The sequence below is a fragment of the Protomyctophum parallelum genome, assembly GCF_964188405.1.
Source record: "Protomyctophum parallelum genome assembly, chromosome: 15".
Classification (NCBI taxonomy): domain Eukaryota; kingdom Metazoa; phylum Chordata; class Actinopteri; order Myctophiformes; family Myctophidae; genus Protomyctophum; species Protomyctophum parallelum.
The window spans coordinates 21,653,920-21,680,415 of record NC_139710.1 but is presented as its reverse complement, the minus strand read 5'-3'; the positions used below and the strand labels follow the sequence as shown (position 1 = coordinate 21,680,415).

The following is a 26,496-nucleotide window of genomic DNA, read 5'->3' as shown; positions in this document are numbered from 1 at the left end:
TTGAGGAACGAATCTTGATTGACGTCAACGAATTGACGTGTGCTAACATTTAGAGTCAGCATGCAGCTATAGGAATATAGCCTACGTATACATAATACAGTAGTAGTAGTATTGTAGTAGAATTCCATCACTCTTTCAACCATTAGCCTGCTGCACGTGTTCCTCCCGCCCACATGTCTTCGTGACGTCACGGCACTAAATACAACAGCTTTCTCCAGTTGCGCGCAGACTGAGCGGAGACGGCTGGCTTTGGATCCTGCATGACTGTATAGATAGCCTATACTAATTGGACTGCAGCCTCTCAGCGACGCACATCCTCGGAGTAAACTATGGGTTTTGCCTTTATTTTTGAAGCCCGTCTGATTTTTGAAAGTGCAGCCTACATGCTTTAGGCCTACTTGTCACCACCAACAACTGGCACATTTAAAATTAGATAAGGTAAGGCAAAGTTATGCAATTATGTGGATATACATTTGCAACTGAGCATAAATTATGCCTAGAGTGATTGTTTTACTTCTTTAAATTCAAATCTGCAATAAAAACGGTCTTGGTATAGTTAAACGATATAAATATAGGGACCATGCAGACTATACTTATTTTTGACTTGAGGACGGTGTGTTGAGTTCGATAAAGACTTCAGTTGCAACTCAATTCCCTTAGCGGAATGTTTGATTCCCGCTTGTCTTAACGTTGGTGCCATTCGCATATACAGTAGACGCAGCTGCATGTCTCCCAGTTTAACTCCTGAACGCCAAAGCGCACCAAAGATAATGCGTCTTTACGCACATTCCCGTTTTGGATGTAGGCCGATTTTTAATAAAATATGGATGGATATTTCTCAAATAACAGCATTTGGGCTATTGTTGTTGACCACAAAGTATAGGCACGGATACATCCCAATCAAATAAGCCTACTACGAAGTAGCCTACGAATAGAAAGTGCATGAGAATCTCACCTAATCACTTTTATATGATCTGATATACGCTGTACAATATGCAGCCTATAGTGTCAAATTCATTTTTGAAGCATAAATTCCCCAACAGAAGATGTCGCAAACGGCTCGGTTAAGTTATAGCCCAACACATTTTAGAAGTGAGTGATTTGATATTGTGTGCGTGTGTGTGTGAGACAGTGTGTGTGTCTGTGTGTGTGTGTGTGTGTGTGTGTGTGTGTGTGTGTGTGTGTGCGCGCGCGCGTGCGTGTGCGCGAGCGTGTGTGCGTGCGTGCATGTGCTGTTAATACGATTAATGCTTTATGCGTTATTTAATTATTTATTTGATTATTAAGCATGAAGGTCATTCTCTTCCATTCTGAAAGGATAGGCTATTATTTAATTAAAATGTGGTGCCATGTTTTGTTAAATAAAAATATATATATATTATTATTATTATTATTAAAATGTTATATTCTGATTAGTGATGTAGAATGTCCCTCACCACCCCCACACATTTCTCAGCTTCAATTCTAGTTCCAATTCCCATTTTGTTAATTGGCTCTTTACCCCCTATACCACTTCCAATTTAAATTGTTTATCCTGTAGGCTACTCGCCGCTACTATAATGGGCTGAGGCTCTCTCTCTCCTGATTGGATAAAATAGGTACTGTGCCTGACATTTTTATTTCAGCACTCAAGAACTGGAGAGACACAGGGAGACATGTAAGCACTGATGTTAAGATTAACACACTGTGGCCACTCTCAGATATCAGGGGATTGAACATGTAAAATGTCCCAGGCGAGGAGGAGATCTGAACAGATTGCTGCAGCGTGAATCCTTTTAAACACTTTAAACACAATAGTCCCCAAAAGGAATGAACGAGGACATTCCCATCATAGCCACTTTTCTTAAAATATCACAATGATGCCATTTTATTGATTTCTGGTCCATTATTTTTATTCCCCGTTTGTATATTGAAGTTATAGGTTTTTAATATGGTTTGAAAAGCGTGTGAGCACGATGTATTGCAATTTGACAAGTGTAGGAGTATCAAAGAATTCACTCTGAATCATGCAGAATGAACTTCATTGTCACATCACAGGTGCAAAGAAGTCAGTGTGACATTTGTTTTTGCACAAGCTCCATCGTTCATTTTGTTTTCATGAAGAGAAAAAGAAAAGCGGGCATGGGGTGGACAGGGAGGCAAAATTAAATCAAACAGTAAAAATGAAAAACCATGCAGTAAAGGATAAAATATCTGCATATTAACACATAATTATTGGTACATTATGTGCACAAGGTTAGACAAGGTGCATAAGGTTATAGACACAACGTTGGCAGCACTTCGATAGGTCCACATATAAACTGTAACAGCAGGTATGAGATCCGACATTAACCTGACCTGAGATCAGATTCTAAAAATGTCTGTTTGAAAATGACAGTTTTCTGAATTTTTCAAAAATACCAGACCTATACAAGCTCGTAGCGCGCCACTTGGTGGCGCGCTGTGAGTTTGTAGATCTGCTATTTTTCAATAGCTAAAGCACAACATAATGCTAACACCAAAAGGGGTTCCCGCCCAAAATGGGTTAAGGTGCGAGAGATTGTCAATCCATTGTGAGATAAACAGTTATGTTTCTGAATGGTTCTACCAAGAGCGTGATTTGAAATAACAAACAACTGGTGTATAGTTCTTCAATGCTATACCTTTGACACACATGAACATGTAACGGAATGTAAGATGCAATGAGACAACATTCACAATTTATATACGGTATATGTCTTTCATTTTCCCAGGGAATCTTTGGCCCTTATTCATATTGGCTATATATATTTTTACCCATGCAGGACATGTTAATTATGAGTCCTGTCATTTTTACCAGCTGAATAATACAACATGTCTTGTAGCCCTGTCATTATTCACAATTTATGATTATGATGGCAGGCTTGGCAGCAGTAGTGATGAATGTGATGTCACACTTCAATAACTTATCAGTTATCACTGTTGTTGAATTTCTGCAAACCCTTAGCTTGATAAAGTTTGAAGATTACACTAAACTTCTATTGGTGTGTATAGGACACATGTCTTATTTATTAACAGGTATAACTATACTGTAGTTTTGACTGATAAGGCTGATTTATTAAGGGAAATTATAGTTGGGCTGGGTATACACTTATTATGGGGTCCCCAGGGGTTTATACTTGGTCCCCTCTTTTCCCCCTTCTATTTTCTCTTCACCACAAATAGGCAATCTACAAATTCACAATGTGCTGTAATAATGCATTAGAAACATCACATCAAAGATAAGATATAAACTATTTCATAAGCCATTGGGGCAGCAGTGGCTCAGTGGTAGATTAGCCGGTAGAGCAGCTGAGGGTTCCCAGTTCGATCCTGGGCTCCCCCAGGTACGTGTCGAAGTTTTCTTGAGCAAGACTCTAAACCCCTAATAGCTCCAGATGTGCAGGTTGGTGCCTTGCATGGTTTCCTCTGCCATTGGTGTATGAACGTGTGTGTGAATGCGTGCATGTAATGACAATCTATGTAAAGCGCTTTGGATAAAAGCACTAAAGTCACCATTTACATTTGCCCAAAGCTATTTAAACCTCCCTCTTTCTTAACCGACTAGCATTCTAACAGAAAGTGTTGTGGTATATGAAGTGAAAAAGTCAATCAACTTCTTTTCTTGTTTTCTATAGGTCTAAGATGAAGGAAGGATTTGAGAACAACGTCACCTTTTTGTATGATGACTGGATGTTTTCGAACTCCTCAAATGAATTCTTCACACCCAAGACAAACGTCACTTATGTTGGATTTTACCTGCATCAGCCGTCCATAGCTGCCATCTTCATTGTGTCCTACATGCTGATCTTTCTGGTTTGCATGGTAGGAAATGGAGTAGTGTGTTTCATTGTACTGAGGAGCAAGAACATGCGAACAGTCACCAACCTTTTCATCCTAAACCTTGCCGTTAGTGACCTCTTAGTCGGAATCTTCTGTATGCCCACAACGCTTCTTGACAACATAATAACAGGTGAGCACGCATGTCTCTAAGGAATCTTTGCTGCATGATTAGAGATGCTTGCTTCCAGTATACAGTATACTATACATGGCCATATTGAGGCACTTTTACTTTACTTGAGCATTTAAAAATTTATTTTATTTTTTATACTTTACACTTTCACTCCACTACACCTCAGGCAAATAATGAACTTTTTACTCGACTACAATTATTTGACAGCTATAGTTACTATAGTTACTTTGTACATTTTGGTCATAATTACAAAACATACTACTGTACAGTAACCACTTTGCACATTTGGAAACCAAAGTATCAAAGTTAAAAATGTAATAATACTTTTACTAGAGTAGAGTAGAGTATTTTATATATATATTATATTTTATATATTGGTATTGCTACTTTTACAAAAGTACTTGAGTCAGAACCAATGGACGGATTAAAGTGAAAGCATGCCCTGTGCACAAAATCAAAAGGCCCCTGTGCATGTGCACACTTGGCACAAGCCATAATTCGTCCATGGTCAGACTCTCTAATCCTTACTAAGCCTCTGTAATACTTAAAGACTTACATTTGGCAAATTGGCAGTAAGTGGTAAGGTAGGTGTGTACACTATTATTCATTAGAGACATTAGAGACCTGCCTTTAGTTTATTTGAGGGGAAGTGCACAATAAAAACATTCTAAACACATTTGTATTAGACATTATGTTTAAAAGAAAAGCACACAGAAAGAAATGTCAAGGCTATCAAAAAACAATAAAGTCAAAGACTTTCCATTTCCATTGTGGGCTTTGCTCTTGGACAAACAAAACATTACAACAAAGAAAAGGACAGTATTGTCACAGTTTATTAAAAGAAAACCCTGTTCCAATATCAAATGGAGTCATCTAATACCTTACATTGGTTAACCACTTTAAACCTGGCATACCTATTCTGGGCATGTTATTATAGACAAAAAGTGCAAGATGGTGCTTAAGTGGTTAAATAATTTGTAAAACCCACAGTGGAGCGTAGAGTGCCCCTATGGGCCATATAGCTCGCAATGTTTATGTTTTGATGGGCTGCCATTCCATGCTGTATTATGTTGATAGTCCACCATGTTGATAGTCCACCATGCCATGCTGTATAATGTTCTGTTGGGCCGCCATATGGTGATAGTGTCAAGGCAATCAAAGGGTACATTTTTAAATGTGTCTTGCTTTTCGCTCCCTACACACCAGAGAGAGAGAGAGAGAAAGAGAGAGAGAGAGAAAGAAAGAGAGGCAAAATGTGCTATTTACCTTACGTCTCTTGAATGTTTTTTAATTGGAATCCTGAAAAGTTAAAAAAAAAATCATTTCAAATTAATTTAGTTATAGTTATGTTAACTTTATGAACTAAATACAAATTGTTTCTGATATTCTGATAACTGCATGGCCTGCCCTGCATGTATTCCCTAGTTCATTCATCAGAGTGATCTTTGCAACACAGTCGCTGTCCATGGTTCTGGAGGGCATACCGGTAGTCTGCCGCCTCAGAGGGCGGGAGATGTTGCGCCCCTTACCCCTTACCCCTTATCCCTTTTTTTTTACAATTTTTAAATCCCCTTTAGAATAGTTAAAATAGCCGATCACAACATGTCGATGGGCTAAACTATTTTAAAATGTTCTTCAAAATAGTAAACAAATGGCAAATACGTTTAGGGATAAGGGTTAAGGGGTGGCGCAAGATATAGCCCTTGTCATCCACCGCCTGCAACACCTATAGTCTAAACATCTTCCCACAACTATGCAACAATTCAATAAGTAGAGTGGAGAGAGAGCAAGTTAGTGCCTCAAAGAAACTAGGTATACATTGGAAGCTCTGTCCAACAACATGCTATCAAATGTCATTCTCAACATTTGTGGTCGGCCCAGGCCGTAGCGTAACGGTCTGGGCACCGGACTGGTGATCCAGTCGCGGTGTGCCGCGGGTTCGACTCCCGGACCCGACACGGCCTTTACCGCATGTCATCCCCCCATCTCTCTCCCGTTTCCTGTCAGCCTACTTTCTATCCCTTAAAAAATCAATAAAGGCGTAAGCCGCAAAAAAAAATATCTTAAAAAAAAAAAAACATTTGTGGTCCTCAAAACAAAACATGTGAAAAAGTACACAACATCTGCATAATAGCATCTATCAAAAAGGTGACAAGAAGGGACAGAGGAGTGCTAGAGGCTGAAGTGGAGCTGTTAGGGGTTACGCAAGTTGATCATGGACACCAGGACACATGGCTGTTGTAAACTCTAAGTACTGGACCCTCGTCTGGTTTGACAGACAGGTAGTGTGTGCCGGCTGGGTGGTGTGTGACAATCCGGTTGAAGTATACATTTGGTACGGCGACAGTGGCGGCGGGCCCGGGAGAACAATAACGCGACACGAGACTGTATCACGCTAAAGGTTCACAAAGTTTATTACACATACATGAACATAGAGCTGGCCTTAACATAACCGCTAACTGCAGCAAGGCTGACCTTGCTGTCTGAGATGTCTCTTGTAGCCTAACTAAAAGTATGCTACAGTTCAGGCAGTACACAATACATATCAAGTACACTGTGTACTCACGTACAAGTACACAGCCATGGGCGATCAGATTATAACAATGGCCATGGCCTGTTTTCTATGGCTGCCTCTCTGCTGTAATGTGTACATTTCTGAGGCCTTGAGACAAACTGCAGAGTTACTTCTGAGGGAATCGTTAGATGTATATGTCCAGTGATGGAAAGTAACTAAGTATACAAGTACTGTAGGCCTACTCAAATACAATTTTGAGGTAATTTACTTTAGTATAATTCTACTCCACTACATCTCAGTGGCAGATGTTGTAGGCCCACTTTTCACTCCACTACAATTATTTGGAAAATATAGATATTTTGTAGATTTAGATTATTACAAAATATTCATTAACCTTCAAGACCTAATGTATATCTTGTAGATATATATATCTCTACAAGCTTAGTAAGTATATTTTGATGCCAACATAGTTGTACTTTTAATCAAGTAAATGTTTAAATACAGGACTTTTACTTGTACCATAGTATTTCTACGCTGCTTTTACACAAATCAGAGTACTTTTTCCACCTCTGTATACTGTATCTCTGAGTTTGTAGCCTTGAGGCTACAAACAGTAAAGAATTGCTATGCTCTTACTTCCCACGGTCAGGAATACTGTCAGACTTTAATTGTTTTTGTCTCCACCAGGCCGAAGGCATGTAGCCTGCTCATAGCCTGCACTCCCTTTAAAACCTTTTAAACCCCACGGGGGTCCGGGAGGGAAAATCTAAAATATCGGAGTTGGAACCTGAGACCTTGACCAGCCCCATTTACCCGCTGAGAGCTGTTCATGAGGTGGACAGAATCTAGCCCCCGCCCGTGGGGGATTGGGGCTCAGGAGGTTGGGATCGAGCATGTTTTGCACCCTGTCTGTCTGTCCGTCCGTCCGTGTACAGTTAATCTCCGGCACTGTTGGTCCAGTTCATATAGCCTATATCAGCACAGCATTTCATTCATTTATAATTTTCCATTGTAGCCTACTATCTAGTATTCTAGTTCATTTTCAATGCCATTCCAAGCCATATTGTAGTATAGGCTAATCCACAATGACATTTCTTGAGCTTGTTCTTGATCAGGGGCTGCAGTCTTGTCTCACTTTACAAGAAGTTGTATCAATCACTCATATTACTATTAGGAGAGAGCACAAGAGAGAGAGAGAGCATTTAGGAAACAGCATTTAGGAAACAGCGACGCAAATCATATTCAGCAGTGCGGTTTAGATGGGTGCATGAGTTTGGTCCGACATACAGTCTGACCAAACAGTCTGACCTAACCTCACAGGAAGCCACGGGTTAGTTGTAACAGACTGTAACCAACGTATGCACCCCCAAATTATATATAGTCAATTCATCTTTTTTCCTGCCCTTTGTAATTGTATGAGAGAACATTAAACGCTAGAGATAGATAGATAGTGTAGAAGCCATTTTACTGTGTTTTGTATTTTCTGAGTATTATTTCTGTTATTATTTAGCCTTATTCATTTTGAGTATATTGTTGATTATTGGATAATTGGTTTATTGTTTTGGGCACAAACGGCCACGCCTCCCAGGCAGGCTTTAATTATGGACAGGTGTGGAGGGAGAATTCATGCACCTATGTGGATACATGGTTTTTACCAGTAGCACAGAAGAATAAGTAAATGTTTATATTATGCACTTTATTTCCAGTAAAAGCAAAGCAAAATGAATGCAACTTGTGGACATTGAAGTTCTTCATGCCTGCGTAAACCATAGAATGGGTGCATCAGGGTTTGTCATTGAAATGTTGGAAAGCTGACAAACAGCACTACAACCGTACAAACCTATCCATTTGGACTGGAACAAGAGGATCGAGGATTGGAGTCTGGGAGGATAGTTCAAGGACAAGACGAGAGACAAACTCAAACTATTAAGTGGACGCGCAGCACGACGCAGCAAAAAGCCTCATCAATATCAAGCCCATGGTATGTAACGAAACACTGAAAAGGCTGTACAGGAAAACAGCAAATATAACTACTGTTATGAGTTATTTTATTTTTCGTGTGTCACTCACTGCTACCTTTTATTGGTGACACCGTTGCTGACAATTGCTGCACTGCCGTCCATTGTTTTATTATTGATGTTTTGTCACTGCCGGACTTTTATTACACAGACGCCTGTTTTGCACTGCCTTTATTTATTTTGGACATTTTCTTTGCGATTTGCACTTTCTTTGAAGTTTACATTTGCACCGCACTTAATTGTGCGATAAAAGGGGAATTTGCAATTATGTCCGATGTCATGAAGCCTGTGAGCAGCAATGGTGCGCAACTACCGGAAAAAAGGAACCAAAAATTAACGGAAAAGGGCATGGCTTTGCATAAAGAAAACAGTCTCAAAACACTGAAGACAAAAAGCACATGCACTGGCCACTGGCCAGTGCATTGATAAAGTCAGAGGGCTTATGAATTCTACTGAGAATGTCACAAAAATGCTATCTGAAATGAACACTTTGAAAACATGCTTTGATGAAATTCAAATGAGCCATGTGTATGATGCATGTTTTAGGTTGCCTCTAACTGAGGAGGAGGTTAATGAGCAAAGGAATGGTTTGAACGAAAAAAGAAAATACTGTGCATTTGAGGAGGATATGAAAAGGTGGCTTCATGAGGCTGGTCAATCATCACAAAACTTTAATAGCTATGTCACAAACCCTTGCTGCTAGTCATGTGACAGAAATTGATGATGACCAGACGACAGTGTTTCCAATGTCCCAAGCAGGGCCAAGTCCCGCTCCAAGTCCCAAACCTCACGCACTTCATCAACAACATCATCTGCACTTCTCAAAGCTCAAGCTGAAAAGGCAGCCCTTCTAGAGCGTGCTGCTGCCTTAAAGAAACAACATGAGCTGCAGGCAGAGGAGGACATTTTAAGGAGACAGGAGGAGGATCTGTGGAGAAAAAGGGAACAATTAATACTCAGATACACTATACAGAGTTGGCAGCATTTAATGCAAACATCTATGTTTTAGACTGAGAAAATGGATCAAGGAGTGGCTCAAGAGCATCGAATGGAATGCACTCTTATTATGACAATAATGTTCAAAGTCAAACCACAAAACAGTTCAATCATAATGCAACAGTTTATAATTCTGCAAAGGTGAATTACAACATGACTCTAATAACTGACTCTGTAGCTCTCCCACAGGTTGTCCGGCCCAAAGAAAGACCCAACATGCAAATTACAAATTCACAAACTGTTTATTCCCAGGCTCAAGAAACAATTGCAACCAATGACACTGAAATGTTGCCCAGGGTTTCTACCACACCAGCACAGCCAGTGCCAGGTTGTGTTTCTCAAGCCACAGTGCTGTATGACCACAGTCAGAATGATATTGTCAATATAATGCAAAAACAGAATGAAATAACCTCTTTATTAGTTCAACAGAATTAACCTTTCATCTGCTCGTCCAGTGAGAACAATTCCTGTGTTTGATGGCGACCCTCTGCAATATTATGCCTTTATGCAAGCCTTTGAAAATGGGGTTGAAATGAAAACTAACAATTTTGGTGATTGCTTGCACTTCCTTGAACAATACACCAGGGGTCAGCCAAAGGAGATAGTGCATAGCTGTCAGCATCTGCCTCCTCAACAGGGATATCTAAGAGCAAAAGGTCTTTTGAAAGAGCACTTTGGTAATGAACAAAAAAATCACTTCTGCATAATATGGAAATGGCTTTCAGTTGGGCACCCATTAAAAGTGATGATGTCCAGGCATTACAGGCATTTTCTCTCTTTTTACGTCCAATTCATTGAAAAGCAGGTCAGAATCCACAGATCCATTGTTTGGCAACCTACAGGACACCCCACTCGCGACGCTTCCTCAAGTAGAAGTGCATGCATCCCCAGTCAGGGTTTGAAGAGCCACAGAAGTTTTGCCACTAATGTTGCTGTGGTGGAGGAAAAAAGGTACACTCTCCCCCACCCCAAGGCAAAATGAGCAATCACATTGGAAAAGTGCTACCATGTTCAAAAGAAAATTACACAAGGAAAAGATTGACTTCATTAAGGAGAAGGGGATATGTTTCGGTTGCCTAAAAAGAGAGGGCCACATTAGCAAAACATGTGTCAATAGACTGACTTGCAATGTGTGCAGCCAACAACACCCAGAAATTCTCCACATTGAAAAAGAGGACAAAAGAGAATTCCCTGAACAAGCTGAGCCATCTAAGGACGCTGAACCAGCAGTTAGCGATGCAAATAATGCACCAACATTATGTGGTCATATTGGGGCCGGAAACGATGATTGTACCTTTTCAATTGTGCCAGTCCAGGTAAAGTCCAAAAAATGTGACACAATCATACAAACCTATGCCTTTCTGGATCCTGGCAGCTCAGAACATTCTGCACAGAGAGCCTTGCCCAAAGATTGAATGTCAGAAAACGAAGGACCAACATTATGCTGCAAACTATGGGGCAGTCAAAGACTATCCTTCCCCATCACAAATTCCTGGTGGAAAAATAAATGGAACCACACAAACATCTGACCATGTACCATTGTACCAGTGTATGAATACTGTAAACCGAAAGCCCTATCTACCTTCTCTGTTTGCTACTGGAGGCAACAGACCGAAGAATAAAGACTGATAACTGACTTTTTCTTTCACTACTCTTTCCCTTATTTCTTTCTTTTGCAGTGTCAATCAGAAGAATCATTCAAGATTAATTACACGACACATACCACACACCAATGTTTCTTTAGAAATGAATTTCAGTAATTGTGTTTATATATTATGCACAATTAGGGGCTGGAGTGTAGAAGCCATTAGTATTATTTCTGTTATTATTTTAGCCTTATTCATTTTGAGTATATTCTATTCTCTATTGTTTTGGGCACAAACGGCCACACCTCCCAGGCCTAGGCTTTAATTATGGTAGCAGAGAAGAATAAGTAAATGTTTGTATTATGCACTTTATTTCCAGTAAAAGCAAAGCAAAATGAATGCAACTTGTGGACATTGAAGTTCTTCATGCCTGCGTAAACCTACACCCATAGAATGGGTGCATCAGTGGGTTAGTCATTGAAATGTTTGAAAGCTGCCAAACAGCACTTACAACATATAGCCTTCAGTGTCCTATGGCACATTCAAAGATAAAGTTGACATACAGCGAGAATATCATTAGATGTAGGTGTAGGTTGTACGGAGAATAGATCTAGGGCTCCTGCTAGACTCTGTCGGACTCTTAACCCCCGCACTGCTAGTCGCTTTTCAGCTGCCTTTGAACAGTTGTGTGCCCCGTCTGTCTCGGCTGTTCCCACAGAGGAACTGTGCTCTTGGTTTAACTCTTCGTGTGGGACTATAATGGATTCTGTGGCCCCATTGAAATCCAAGCTGCCCAGGGCAAAGTGCCGAAAAGCAGAACGTAAATGGAAGAAGGATAAGCTGCAGGTCTCTTCTCAGATTTTAAAGGAATCCTGGCTCTTCTACCAGAACACTGTCAAAGAGGCAAAAAGAGATCACCTAGCGAATATTATTGAGTCTAACCGTCTTAATCCACGTGTACTTTATCAAACCATTGACTCTGTTCTTAATATCGCTCAGCCTGTCTGTTTTGAATCATCTGACATATGTAATGACTTCCTGCACTTTTTCATTGACAAGGTGGAAAATACAAGGGCCCTCATCTCTGCTCCTGCCTCTGACCCCTCTGTCTGTGTCCCATGTCCCGCCGTGCTCAGCTCGTTCGAACCTGTAACATTGTCCTTTTTGGAGGATGTAGTCAGCCACTTAAAGGCCTCAGGTTCGCCTCACGACGTTATCCCTAGTTAAGGTATTTAACGACATCCTCATAGCTAATGATGCAGGCGACTATGTAATTCTTGTCCTGCTGGACCTGACGGCTGCGTTCGACACAGTCGACCACAACGTCCTGCTCTGGCGCTTGCAGCACCTAGTGGGTATCTGTGGAACTGCGCTAGGGTGGTTCAGGTCCTACCTGACGGGCAGAACCATGTCCGTCAGCGCTGCTGGCTCAGAATCCTCCCCGGCGCCGTTGTCGTATGGTGTTCCACAGGGCTCTATTTTAGCCGCAGTGCTCTTCTCCCTATATCTCCTGCCGCTAGGGTCCATCCTCAGACAACATGGCATTTCGTTCCATTTCTATGCTGATGACAGTCAGATCTATGTTCCCCTAAAGAAGAAAGACGCTGATCCTAAAGCTCTTCTCTCTTGCCTGGATGACATTAAAGCCTGGATGGCCCTAAGCTTTCTAAGCTTCAATGATAAGAAAACTGAGGTGGTGGTGTTTGCCCCAAATGGTTCTGGTAACCCCCCTCCCTTTGATCTAGGCCCCCTGGCACAGTTTGTGAAGCCAACAGTCTCCAACCTAGGTTTTAAAATGGACAACGACTTTAAGCTAGATCGCCAAATTAGCTCAGTGGTGAAGTCTAGCTTTTTTCATTTGCGACAACTGGCAAAGGTAAAACCCTTTTTAACCACTCAGCACCTTGAGACAGTAATCCATGCCTTTATTACATCTCGGCTGGATTACTGTAACGCCCTCTACCTTGGAGCCAGTCAGTCTTCCCTTGCTCGGCTCCAGTTAATTCAGAACGCGGCTGCCCGACTACTAACTGGCACGCGTAAGAGAGAGCATATAACTCCCATCCTCGCCTCTCTCCACTGGCTGCCAGTGAACTTTAGAATCCAGTTCAAGGTTCTGCTTTTTACTTTTAAAGCTCCATACCTCTCTGAGCTCCTCCACCCCTACTCTCCCGCCCGCTCCCTCAGGTCAGCTGACCTGATGCTGCTAGAGCAGCGGTTCCCAAAGTGGGGTCCGCGGACCCCTAGGGGTACGCGACGCATAGCCAGGGGGTACCCCAAGCCCCCTCAAAAAAAATAAAAAATAAATAAAAAAAAGGGTTTTTTTTTTTTTTTTTTTTTTTAAGTGGCTAGTGAATCATGGTGTGTGTGTGATATGAAATGTCCAGTACCCCCCCAGTGCCTCCCCAAGTGCCACCCCAGTGTCTGCCCTGCAGTGTCTGCCCAGTGTCTGCCCAGTACCTCCCCAGTGTCCGCCATGGTGCCTCCCCAGTGTCTGCCCAGTGGCTCCCCAGTACCTCCCCAGTGTCCCCTGAGTGCCTCCCCAGTGTCCCCCTGAGTGCCTCCCCAGTGTCTCCCCAGTGCCTCCCCAATGTCTCCCCAGTGGCTGCAGTTTCTCCCCAGTGCCTCCCCAGTGCCTTCCCAGTGCCTCCCCAGTGTCCCCTCAGTGCTTCCCCAGTGCCTCCCCAGTGCCTCCCCAGTGCCTCCCCAGTGTCCCCCCAGTGCCTCCCCAGTGTCCCCCTGAGTGCCTCCTGAGTGCCTCCCCAGTGTCCCCCTGAGTGCCTGCCCAGTGTCTCCCCAGTGCCTCCCCAGTGTCTCCCCAGTGTCCCCTCAGTGTCTCCCCAGTGTCCCCTCAGTGCCTTCCCAGTGCCTCCCCAGTGTCCCCTCAGTGCCTCCCCAGTGTCCCCCTGAGTGCCTCCCCAGTGCCCAGCCGAGTGCCTCCCCAGTGCCTCCCCAGTGTCCCCCTGAGTGCCTCCCCAGTGCCTCCCCAGTGTCCCCCTGAGTGCCTCCCGAGTGCCTCCCCAGTGTCTCCCCAGTGCCTCCCCAGTGCCTCCCCAGTGTCTCCCCAGTGCCTCCCCAGTGCCTCCCCAGTGTCTCCCCAGTGCCTCCCCAGTGCCTGCCCAGTGTCCCCCAGTGTTCCCCCAGTGTCTCCAATAGCAATACAAGAGCAATAATACAAATACTTATTAATTAATTATTGAATCAAATTAAATAATTCATCAAAATGTTCGACGCAAGAAGGCCCCCCTGCGGCCTGCGCCCAGCACCATGCCAAAGCTTTTTCCTGCAGGAAACACTGCTTGTGGTTGTAAATATATTGTTATCTGTGTTGCGAGGATGAGGGGGTACCTGGAAAAATATCTACCCCAAAAGGGGTACCTGGTCCAAAAAAGTTTGGGAACCCCTGTGCTAGAGGTCCCGAGGGCGAAGCGGAAGCTTAGAGGGGACAGAGCTTTTTCAATCGCTGCCCCCAAGCTCTGGAACGACCTTCCCCTGCAACTTAGGCAGGCCCCCTCTCTGGCCATTTTTAAAACCTCACTGAAAACGCACTTTTATTCTTTGGCTTTTAACACCGCATGAGACCTCTGTTCCTGAACTTGTTTCCCCCCCCTCCTTTTCTTGCTTTGTGTGTTGTCTTTGTATTCTGTGTTTTTAGTCTATGTGTTTACTTACTGTTTTACCTATGTACTGTACAGCACTTTGTGGCAGCTATGGTTCTTTTAAATGTGCTTTATAAATAAAGTTGAGTTGAGTTGAGTTGAGATGCAGCTGTGCATATCCTTGATAAAACTAGAAGCTCGATGTCATGGGGGGGAAAAATGTGCAATACAGAAACCCGTGGCCTGTAGAATTGCTTAAAAAAAGAGGAAAAAAGGCACTGGTTGCGTGTGTCTGTGCTTATGAAGATGTGTGGAAATATTGGGGCTTAGAAAGATAAGAGTATATGAAAGCCATTTTAAAGGTTAATCCTTTTAGGCCCCAAGGACCCCTTCCAATATAATGCATGTTTGCATTTTCCAACCACCCACATTTCCTCAATATATGTGAAATTGTGTGTTAAATGTTGAAGTGAGAAAGAAACATGTGTCCATTATATGTGTATGTAACAAATGTGTACTTTACTGAGGTTAGGGTTAGGTTTAGGTGTAGGCTGTCAATCACAGCGACTGGCCAGTCACAGCGCACCATTTACTCAAACCCGCAGATGAAACCATGGTAGCGTCTCAGAAGCGTGTCGCTGTTTTGATGACGTTGCGTCAGGGGGTCCTAATGGCCCAACGAGGTGGCTGCAAGGTGCCTGAATAAAATGGTTTTATATTACAGTTTTTCACGATTGTTAACACACAAACGGCATTCTCAAAACTCCACACACAAAACTGAAAACCTCACACACAAAATTCTAAACCCTGACTCTCCTTTTCCATGATGACTCTTTGCCATCAAATCTCTTAACTGTTCCCAAAATGGAACTCGTGTTTTCATTTGGTACACATGACACAACCATATATATTTTCAAATGACACACATACCATTCATTGAGTACACACAACTAAGCATTGGCTACACACTACCAAGCATTTACAGCACAATGAAGTGAAAAATTGAGAACACAAGATAGAAATGGAACACACATGAATGACAATGACTCTGGAGAATGAGCTATTTCTTCTTTTGTAAAATGACGTGTAGGCCTACTTTTTTTTTTTACTGTAAACCAGCCGGCTCTGAAAATAACTCCTCAATAGGATTCAGGAAAGGAGAATAAGGTGGAAGGAATAGAACAGATTTTTTTCCTATAATGATGCCAGTGTAGTGGCTGAGATTGGGTTGGATCCTCTGGCTCATGGTCAAACCATGATTGAGCACATGGTCAACCACAGTTGCCCGAATCTCATTAGATATGACCGTTCTCCTTCTTTCTCCTTTTCCTCTTCCTCCTCCCCCTTCTCTCTGTCCACCTACTCCTCTACCTCGTCCTCCTCTCCCCTCTCCTTCTCTGGTTGTCGATCTCTTCAAGGTTCTCGTTCACCCAACAAAGCAGAGGCTCTCAAGTCCCTTTTATGCTGCAGTCCTGATTGCAAATTGCTCACCAGATCTGAATGTTTAGAGATTTGACTATTTGTGTGTTGTAGGTTGATGCTTTGAGATTTTATGTGAGAAGTGTGTGCAACAACTGGACATTGTGTGTAGTGTTAGACAACAAGGCAATGTGTAATTGACATCAGAGTGTAAAGCAGGAAAGTCAGAGTGTAATGCAGATAAGGGAGTGTGATGTAGTGCAAATTGTGACGAGCGATTAGGTACATGAAGTGAAGGTTGTGCAAATTGTGCCAAGTTTTAGATTTTTGTGTGTTAACAATCGTGAAAAACTGTAACTGTACATTATGTGGAGACATTGGCAGGGGGATAATAATTAAGCCAATAACCGTGCCAGCTGTACCTCCTGCGGCAGTCACCTGCTGTGATACATGACCACGAAGCTGGTCCAATGAGCCTGATCTAGGACTGAGTGTGTGGCAAAATAAGCAACACATTGAGTGCAAGATCAGGTGATTCCAGGAGGAGAAAAAGACAAGGAGGAGAAAGGGAGTGACAGAGTGAGAGAGAGAGAGAGAGAGAGAAGCTACCGGGATTAAATTTTTCATGGGTTTACCCGCCTCGCCCACCCCGCGATAATTGCGTCAGAATCTGTAATCCATCTGCCTGCACCGCAGTTCAACCTGCTGGCTACGGGTCGGCCCGCACATCACTAATATATACCGGTACACATATTCACAACGCACACACGCACACGCGCGCGAGTACACACACACACACACACACACACACACACACACACACACACACACACACACACACACAGTATATTTGTTTACAATCTTATAAATAATAGTGTCAGAAAGACACTGCTTTTGTTTATAGCTGCACTGAGAGAGGGATAATTAACTGACTATAGGCCTACAATTCAGACTGCAATCTGCCTCTGTCAAAGAATTATAATGGAAAGGCTGTTCTATATGACGACCATTATTATTTATTATTATTATTATTATTATTATTGGTTACTTTAGTGTGGATGCATGGCAAACCTCTCTCCCTCCCTGTGTAATTAAGTCACCATTATGGTATTTATGACTTGTTTTGGCTCAAATAAATGAGCACCAATGCCATACTCCTCTACGAACAGCTGAATGCCCCTTTTTTCGACAGGATGGCCGTTTGGAAGCCTGGTATGCAAAATGAGCGGCATGGTTCAAGGCATCTCCGTATCTGCGTCTGTCTTCACCCTGGTTGCGATTGCAGTGGACAGGTACAGTAATATAGTTTCATGTTTCACACAGCATGTTGTGCCGCTCTTCATCCACCACATTATCAAACACTCCCTTTAATGATTTATTGCCCGTCTCCACTCATTACTGACCAAGTACGTATAGTCGAAGACCTGATCTGTGGCAATCAACTCCATTGTCGACCTATAACCTTAATCTTGCTGCCTTTATTGACATGATTAGCATGCGATGTGGAAGATGATTCACCTCTATCATACAACGGTGGGAAGGCTTAATGATGAGTAGGTACTTAGTGATTGGCACTGATCTTAGAGATGACGACCAAAATGGTGCCAAGGTGGGTGGACTAGTGACAGCAGCCCTCATTATGCCCTTATGACTAGGGTGGCCACCTGCAAGACCTCAGAAAGGAGGACACTTTTGCGGGGCTTGCTCCCCCGACCCCCCCCCCCCCCCCTCCCAGATTCTCCCGCCCCCCCCAGATATTAATATTATTACTACTAGTCTACTACTATTGCACCTGATTTTCACCACCATCATCTCCAGCATTATGTCCACAGAGAACATATATTTGCTAATTAAATTAACCTTTTTAAATTATAGGGTACCACAAAGGCCATTCATTTTATAATCAATTTATTTTATTTCATGTTTAGATATGTTTTATGTTTAATCTCTTTCTTGTGGGTTTTTTTTATACAGTTTTATGGTCATCGGTGTGGGACATAGAATGATGCCAGTAGCCTATATGTTCACAGTGCTTTAGCCTCCCTTTCTTTATGATGTCGAGTTCCTTGCTCCATTGCTCATTAAATGTAGCTTTTCATTTCGGCATATTTGGTTTATTTATCTCTGCATTAACTATACTAAAATGATTGTGAGAGCACAACAAAGAAACCGACCATCCCACTGTCAGTGTTGCCAGGTTTTGGAAGAGAACCAAGCAACCATGTCTATGAAAACAAGCCCAAAAGAAGCCTGACTATAGGCTTAGTAGCCTATTATCTATTATAACATTAGAGAAGTTGTACCCAACACATGGCAAGAAACCCTACAAACATTATCGCCCCAAGCACCCACACCCCTGGAACACTGTTGCCCTTTCACCACGCTAAATTCGCCAGGTCTATGCAAGTGAGCACAAATTACATGTGAGAAAATTCATTCACAAGCCCACAAATGCCATTCAAATGCCATTCAACACACACTACGACTCGCTTACAATTCGCGAACCTGGCAACTACTACTCCGTCTTTTAATTGGCTACTAGCTCTCGGCCTGTGCTGCTCTGATCTGAGTCTCCCTGACAGTCCTGTCCACTGTCCGGACTCCGCAGGAGAAAAAAACAAGGAAGGAGAGGAATTTTCGCCTCACGATTTTGCTTATTCCTTCTAAATCTCTGTATATCAAATATCGCTCACTCAGCGAATCTCTTAGTTACATCAACATTGTTCTTTGACAGTAGTTGGTTTGTGCCAAACTATTACAATTACACCGTTCAAATTCGCCATTTCGCCTGCCAGCCATACTGCCGAGTACTTTTGATTGCGCGCACACACACACGCACACGCACGCCTGGAAGCCACGATCTCTCTCTCTCTCTCTCGCCACGCATGCACACACACACACACACACACACACACACACACACACACACACACACACACACACACACACACACACACAGGAATAGCCGTGCAGGCTATACACGGCGGCAGCGAGACAGGACGTTATAATCTTGAGTTTCATTAAATAACTGTCTTTCTCCGCACGCACACGTGCGCACACAACATTATTCAAGTGAAATGCGTAACGCCAATATTGGGCTAATATAGGCTACCAATATAAGGGATTTACCCACGGAATGAATATATATATATAATCATCTATACCAGGGCTGCCCACACTTTTTTTTACTTCAGAGCTACTTTCAAAACGACCAGCTCATATACCCACCAAATAAAACTATCATCCCATTGCTGAAAATAGTTACAAAATGTAATTGAGGAGCCTTTCATAGGCTACATACAGTGGTGGCCCGTTCGTCTGTACCAGGCTGACTCTATAGGTTTTGAAAGGTACCTTTAATTTTTTATTCTTTATTTACCCAGGGAAGTAGCTGAGCACAGGTGCTCATTTTCAGCAACGCCCTGCACATCGAAACACACACACACACACACACACACACACACACACACACACACACACACACACACACACACAAAATGTCATGTCAAAGGTACCTCTGGACGCAGTGTAATACAATAAATGGACGGTAGGTGGCAGTAGTACAGAGGCCAGAGCAACTATAAGACAAACGCACATGGAATGGGAAATAGACGGGGGGAAATGGAAATGGTAGGGTTTTTATTTTTGGTATTTGACTTTGCTACTGATGATTGTACGCAACAACAAGTATTGCATTGTGTGTTTGAGCTGACAGGCTTGACTTTTTGATGTCAATCAATCAAGTCATCTCAGGTCATCTCAAGCGGCAGATGCAAAAATCGTTTTTTATATCAAAATTATATATATTTTTAGGGCCATGTCATGTGGTCTACCTGCAAAGCCTTTGTGATCTATACTGGTAGATCCTGATCTACCTTTTGGGCACCGCTTAACGTCAGATCAGCGGTTTTGTCGGCCAGCGCCAAAAATGCTCCCCGACAGCATAATCGGAGCAAATACCGGGCAGTGTGTATGAGCCATAACGTGTTGACTACACTACACTACACTAAAAAGGACACATAATAATAACTAATAAGCCATCCGTTACTACATGTGTAGTCAACTCCCGCAATTTCCTTCTTCCCATAGTGCGCGGCAATGTAACTCTGGGATGAGCGGCCGCGAAATTCTAGTATAAAACAAGCCCAAAGTCGCTTATAATTAAGCGGACATGGCAACACTCTGAACGTCTCCACTCGCCTCTCTCTTTTTAAGACAGTGTGGCCGGCTCGCTGCGGAGCTGAGCAGCGCTGCGGAGATTTTAATACCCAGGCAGACGACGTAAATGACAGTTATGACACAAGCACTGTATTTCACAAACAACCGGACAATTATGTGTCCGGCCAGAGGTTGAGGTGGGAGGAGGACAGGTGGGTCTAAAACCGGACTGTCCGGCGTGAAACCGGGCGTCTGGCCACCCTACTTATGACATAGTTGGTATTTTACATAGTAATAAGTTACTTATTTATGATAAAGCTCAAATGGGAACAAAGCTCTTGCTAAAACAAACAAACCTTTCTGCACATCGTTATAGGGATAATTTGCATTCCATGACATTTCATCGCTGTGTTGTGCCTATATCACATTCTGTTTAATGAAGCAGGCAGCAATTATAATAGAAGTCATACTGCACTCCACTCGGCCTTGTGTCATCCGATGACACTTTCTGATGCGGCGGACAGATCCAGCTTTTTTTTTAAACGTTAAAAAAAATAATAATAATAATAACCTGATCGAAGCTCACTGTAGATCAGCAATTATTTGTGCAATAATGTTTCACAATTAATTATGACATATACTGTAGGGCTTAAGTGGTTAATCTGACTAATCAATTTAGTTGAACATTTTTAATGGGATCCTTAAAAAGGTTTTCACTGACGGTAAAGCAGAAAAGACACAAAAGAAAATAACTACTTGAGACACGTTCATATCAGAAACGTGTTTCAATTGTAAAACAGACTTCAAGCATACAAGCAATGGGATTTATACCCACCTTTTGATTAGCTGCATTGCTAGAACCAAGGAATGGGGAAAGAATATCCCCAGGGCTTTCATTTCAAGGTAAGCCCTAAGGACCGGAATTCCCCTTTCATTGTCGATGGCTAATCTTGAGACGTACGGGGACAAAAGCTGTTTATAGAAGGGGCTAGCGACCCTTAAAAATCAGACCTGTCTGAAGTGAGTGGTGCAACAGCGCCAGGTTGGTACCCTAAACATACATATGGACATACATACAGACAGACATATGGGAGGGACATAGGGAGGGACAGACATTGCTGTTTCTAGGAGTGGTTGCACCACTCAAAAAGGATTGATATAATGTACTTCAATGCCCAAAGTGTAAATCTCAAGTTCAAAAAGGAGATTGTGTGGAGATTATATCTAGTAGTACTTGCCTGATGAAGACCTATAAGGTTGAAATGCCATCGTTCAAATAGTTTGGGAGCTTTAAACCAGTGTGCGGATGTTTTAACCTTTTAGGAAATTTGAAGGACACAGCCTACACAGGTAGGCCATACATGGCCTACCTGTTTTAGACCCGTTATTGACCTTATACCTACCTGAAGTGTACCTTTTAGTTACGTCACCATCAACAGCCAATAAGGCACCACCATTCTTACCGACCAACATACACACATTTCGATTTATTTATTTGAATCCACAAATTACAATAATTTAATAATAAACAAATATAACAGGGTCGACAGTTCATGTTAACTTAAGGATACACTCCTCCACACAGACAAACTGCATATAACAGCCAAAACAGAACAGTATTTGGCAAGTTGTTTGGCTTTGCTTTTTGTCATGCCAGCTATTCTTAGGCCACTCATGGTCAGTTTATGCACATGGCCCAGCCTTCTGAATATCAGTATGGCACATCTACAGCGATACCCCAGGTTTGTTATACTTCCAAGTAATGGTTGATACTTGTTTGTTTATCTTGGAATGCCTGGTCCATGTACACACACACACACACACACACACACACACACACACACACACACACACACACACACAAAAAAAGCCCCATTAAAAACTGGGAATATAACCCACGGACAACGTAATATGAATCAGAGTTGACTAATTATGTCGCAGGTTCACAGATGTTGCCGTCCTCCAGTCCAGACAATGAAAAGTATGCACACAGCTAACTAAATAACGCAATTATGGACATTCACTGTCACTCCCTTTGATGTGAAGAACGAGGCAGTTTCTGTATACTGGCGGCTTTATTTTGTGCCAAGCATCACTCAAAAGCCCACATAAAAACTGACAAACACAAAGACAATAAACAAGGATCAGAATAAACAACGGCAAACCAATCACATAAACATAATGAAATAAAATACACATAAACAAATCATTTACCTCACTGGCTGCACGTTATCTCAAAGGGAATGAATGAGGAAAGGAACCCATACGAACAAACAACCAGGTCTGAAAAGAAAGACAAACGATCAATAAAATTAATGAACTAGAACTGCACTCTGTCGAGTGCCTATACTTGCGTGTTACACACAAGTAGGCCATACATGGCCTACTAGTGCGCAAGCAGAGCGCGCAAGTACTGTTGTGCCAGGAGGACTATTTCCTGGGAGCATGACACCAATTTCTTGCCACGAAAGTCTGCTAGAGTCTATATTTCTCAAAGCGGTAATTTCCATTCTTAAGGTCAACAATCTTGTCCTTGCAGTCCTCATGGGGACATTCCTGGTATATTCCTTAAGAATGTCCATGATTGTTGCCACGCTCCTAGAATAACCCACCCCATCTGCTTTGATTGTCACTATGGGCTGATCAGAGTCACACTGCACTGTTTGAACGTCCTGTATGTTATTGTAGGCCATGGTGGAGGTGGTGTTGATAATCTTATTATTATCTTCGTCTCTCACAACGAGGTGCTACAAGGTGATCTGTCTCTAACCTCTGTCTTCCAGCATTTAGAACAAGCTTCAGCTCTCTAAGGCAGGGGTTTTCAACTGGTTTTGACCCAGGGACCACCATTCTGACTAGCAGCAGCCTGGGGACCACCACTGTTGTGTCGGGTGGGTTCATCGTAGATCTACGATGGACCCACCCGACACAATAGTGGTGGGGCATTCATGCACCATGGGTTAAGATTGTTTTTGTTTTCTTCTTACTTGTTACTCACTAATCACACTATCACAGGCTACATTCATGAGCTGGACAAAAAAAACTAAGTATTTTATTATCAAAAGTTTAACAAAAGTGTTTTTTACTTGTACTAAGCAGGACTCAAAATAAGTCTCAAAATAATAATCCATTTCAGTTAATCACCCAAATACATTTGACACATTTGACAGTCACAGTAGGTTTGTTTCTGACAACCCCCCCCCCCCACACACACACACACACACACACACACACACACACACACACACACACACACACACACACACACACACACACAGAAACAGAATATATACTTTTATCTTATTCTATTAATCTAATAATCTTCTCTTTATTTTAACCAACCTACAACCTGCACCGGTTTATACATTACCTTTCTAACATACAGAGGGAACTGTTCATTGTGTACCGTCACTTTAAAAGCGTAATGTATACATCATCGTACGACGGTGTCACGCACCAAAAATAGCCAATCTACCAGCTCACATTGCACCTGGTTGCATCGCGTTGTGAGCTTGTAGCTCTGCCTTTTCGGCAACGATAGACTGAGAAAGTTGCACATTGAATAGGCCTACGTCACGTATTATGTGAGACTATTCAATCGATCCGCGGCAGATATTATAACTCTATGGCAGGGAGATTTGACTTTCCCAAACGTATTATTATGAATTGGATGAATAATTATGGCAACGCAACGTCTTACCGTGCTTGCCTTGGGCAGCAAGCACGGTAAGCATGCATGCGTTGGGTGGAAGCACAACATGCGTTGGGTGGAAGAGAAGGATGGTTGTTCCGCTGCAGCAGCTGATGGCTCCGTCAGCTTTTTTTTAGTTTATTTGACACGTTGAGCACTTGACTTTTTGAATTGTAATGTTTGATTCGACTTAAGTCATCTACATTCTTCTTTTTTTGTTCTCCTTCCAGATTCAGATGCATCGTTTACCCGTTCAAGCAAAAACTGACAATATCTACTGCAACATTGATTATAGTCATCATCTGGGTCCTGGCCGTATCGATCATGTGTCCCTCCGGTGTCATGCTGCAAGTGACCAAAGAGCAAACTGTACGGGTGTTACTGGGATATGACAACAAGACAAGGCCTTTGTTCTGGTGCAGGGAGAACTGGCCCAACCAGGACATGCGGAAGATATACACCACTGTTCTATTTGCAAACATCTACCTGGCTCCTCTGTCGCTCATCGTGATCATGTATGCCCGCATTGGCATTACGCTGTTCAAGACTGCTGTCCCTCTGGAGGGAAAGCCGGGCCACGAAAATCGCCATACTGTGTCAAAGAAGAAACAGAGAGTGATTAAGATGCTGCTGATAGTGGCGTTGCTTTTCATCCTGTCCTGGTTGCCCCTCTGGACCCTCATGATGTTGACTGACTATGCTAGTCTAACCGAGCACCAGCACAGGATTGTCAACATCTACATTTATCCTTTCGCCCATTGGCTGGCGTTCTTCAACAGCAGCGTTAACCCCATCATCTATGGCTTCTTCAATGAGAATTTCCGACGAGGGTTCCAAGCTGCGTTCAAGCTCGGTGCATGCTCAGCCGGCGGCCAGCGCGGAAAGCCTTACTCGCACCGGCTCCAGGGGAACTCGGTGCTTCCCGCCAATCTTCAAGCGAACATGGAACCTATCTCCCTCAACAGCCTGGACAATAATGTCTCCAGGCGAATTAACCATGTCAATGAGCAGGACTTGGTCATGGAGGACTTGGATAAGGTGTCTCCGAGCAGTGGTGGCGTCACTGTGGTGTCGATTTAAGGGCAAACAGATCAGCATTCTTAATAGGCAAAATGATTTTTAATTTTTGAGAAAGCCCACTAGTTGCACCATGCAACAATGAAGTCCTATATGCTTAAGAAAGGTACACTGCAAGTTCAAGGCTTTATCCTAACAAACTGGCAAATTTGACAATAGAGTACTCAAAATAAACACAGTACTGGAAATGATCAAGATAGGCCTACATAGACACACAAAAGAAAATGACCAAAGATGGTGGCTTGGCATAGATATTGTTATTGTTACAGTTTTATGACATATCATTCATTTACGAGGGACGTTTTACAATGACAATTTCATTCTTAGATAGATTTAATGTGGTTGCCTGAAGGTGTATGGTAAGGTTTCCTTGTGGGCAGAATTCCCAAGGGAAATCTGGATTGCTCTGTGCTTTATGTACTGTAGGACTTCCCTAATGGTATGTATACTCATTGTACTGTAGGACCTGCCTGATGGCAACCACATACGAGTGGAATAAATAGTATGACTGAACATGTTGGCTACTGTAGACTGAGAGGTGTAACTTACAAAGTACATTTTATTTACATAGTGCCAAATCACACCAAGAGTTATCTCATGACACTTTACATGTAGAGCATGCTGAAACTGATCAAGTCCCCCATGAGCAACTCCACTTTAACAGGAAGAGACATCAACAGCATCAAACAACGGCAGGCACGCAGGCACGCAGGCAGGCAGGCAGGCAGGCAGGCAGAGCAACAACTAGAAAGGTGCAATTCTGGAAAATTGTAATTGTGGTTGCAATGAAGCGATCATGAAGAACCTGCTGGGAAATGAATTCCGTCTTCATTTTATCAGTCTTCTTCATGTGGGAAGCACACTTGTAATTCATGGGTTTATACTAGAAAGTTCTGTTCTCGATGAATTATGTCTTGCCATTTCAAGGTTCAAGGTTCTTTATTATTTGTCTCCTGAGGAAGAAATTTGCCTTAGACAAAGGGCCCGCATGCAAGCGTAGCCCTTATGCCTATGTCGCCGCAGTGCAGCGCCAAAATACATCTTTCTTGCATCAAATAAAATAAAACAGAGGTGGGGGGAGAGGGGGGTGCATAGTGGGGGGGTGGGGGGGTAAGAAGACATCACATTTCAAGTAAGATTGTAAGTACTAAAAAAGCTCTACTCCAGTGGGATGAGCTGCGTGGGAGGAGGAAAAAAGATAACCCAGCTGACGGGGGGAACTCAATGAACAAAAACCGAACAAAAAACAGGGTTATAGCTGGCATAAACGTTTTCGGACCTAGAACAATAGTGTGTCTACAGCAACCACACTAATAATGACTTGATCTGCAGTTGGGGGGGTTTGTGAGAAAGCACATAAACTGGGTAAGATAAAATGTATTGATGGGACTATGCATGCAGATGAGAGGGAGAGGAGAGGATAGGAGCTTGGTGAGCTCGGGGAAGTCCCCCACCTATAGCAGCATA

At 42.7% G+C, this 26,496-nt stretch overlaps 1 protein-coding gene across 1 annotated transcript; it reads left to right on the top strand.

The window, feature by feature from the left end:
* Positions 1 to 3,642: 3,642 nt before the first annotated feature.
* npffr2a (neuropeptide FF receptor 2a) lies at positions 3,643 to 25,032 on the top strand (the record flags this gene model as incomplete). The annotated part of the gene is made up of 3 exons (XM_083783238.1): positions 3,643 to 3,970; positions 17,296 to 17,395; positions 24,183 to 25,032. 3 exons carry the CDS (start codon positions 3,643 to 3,645, stop codon positions 25,030 to 25,032), a joined length of 1,278 nt encoding a protein of 425 aa, XP_083639364.1.
* Positions 25,033 to 26,496: the final 1,464 nt, after the last annotated feature.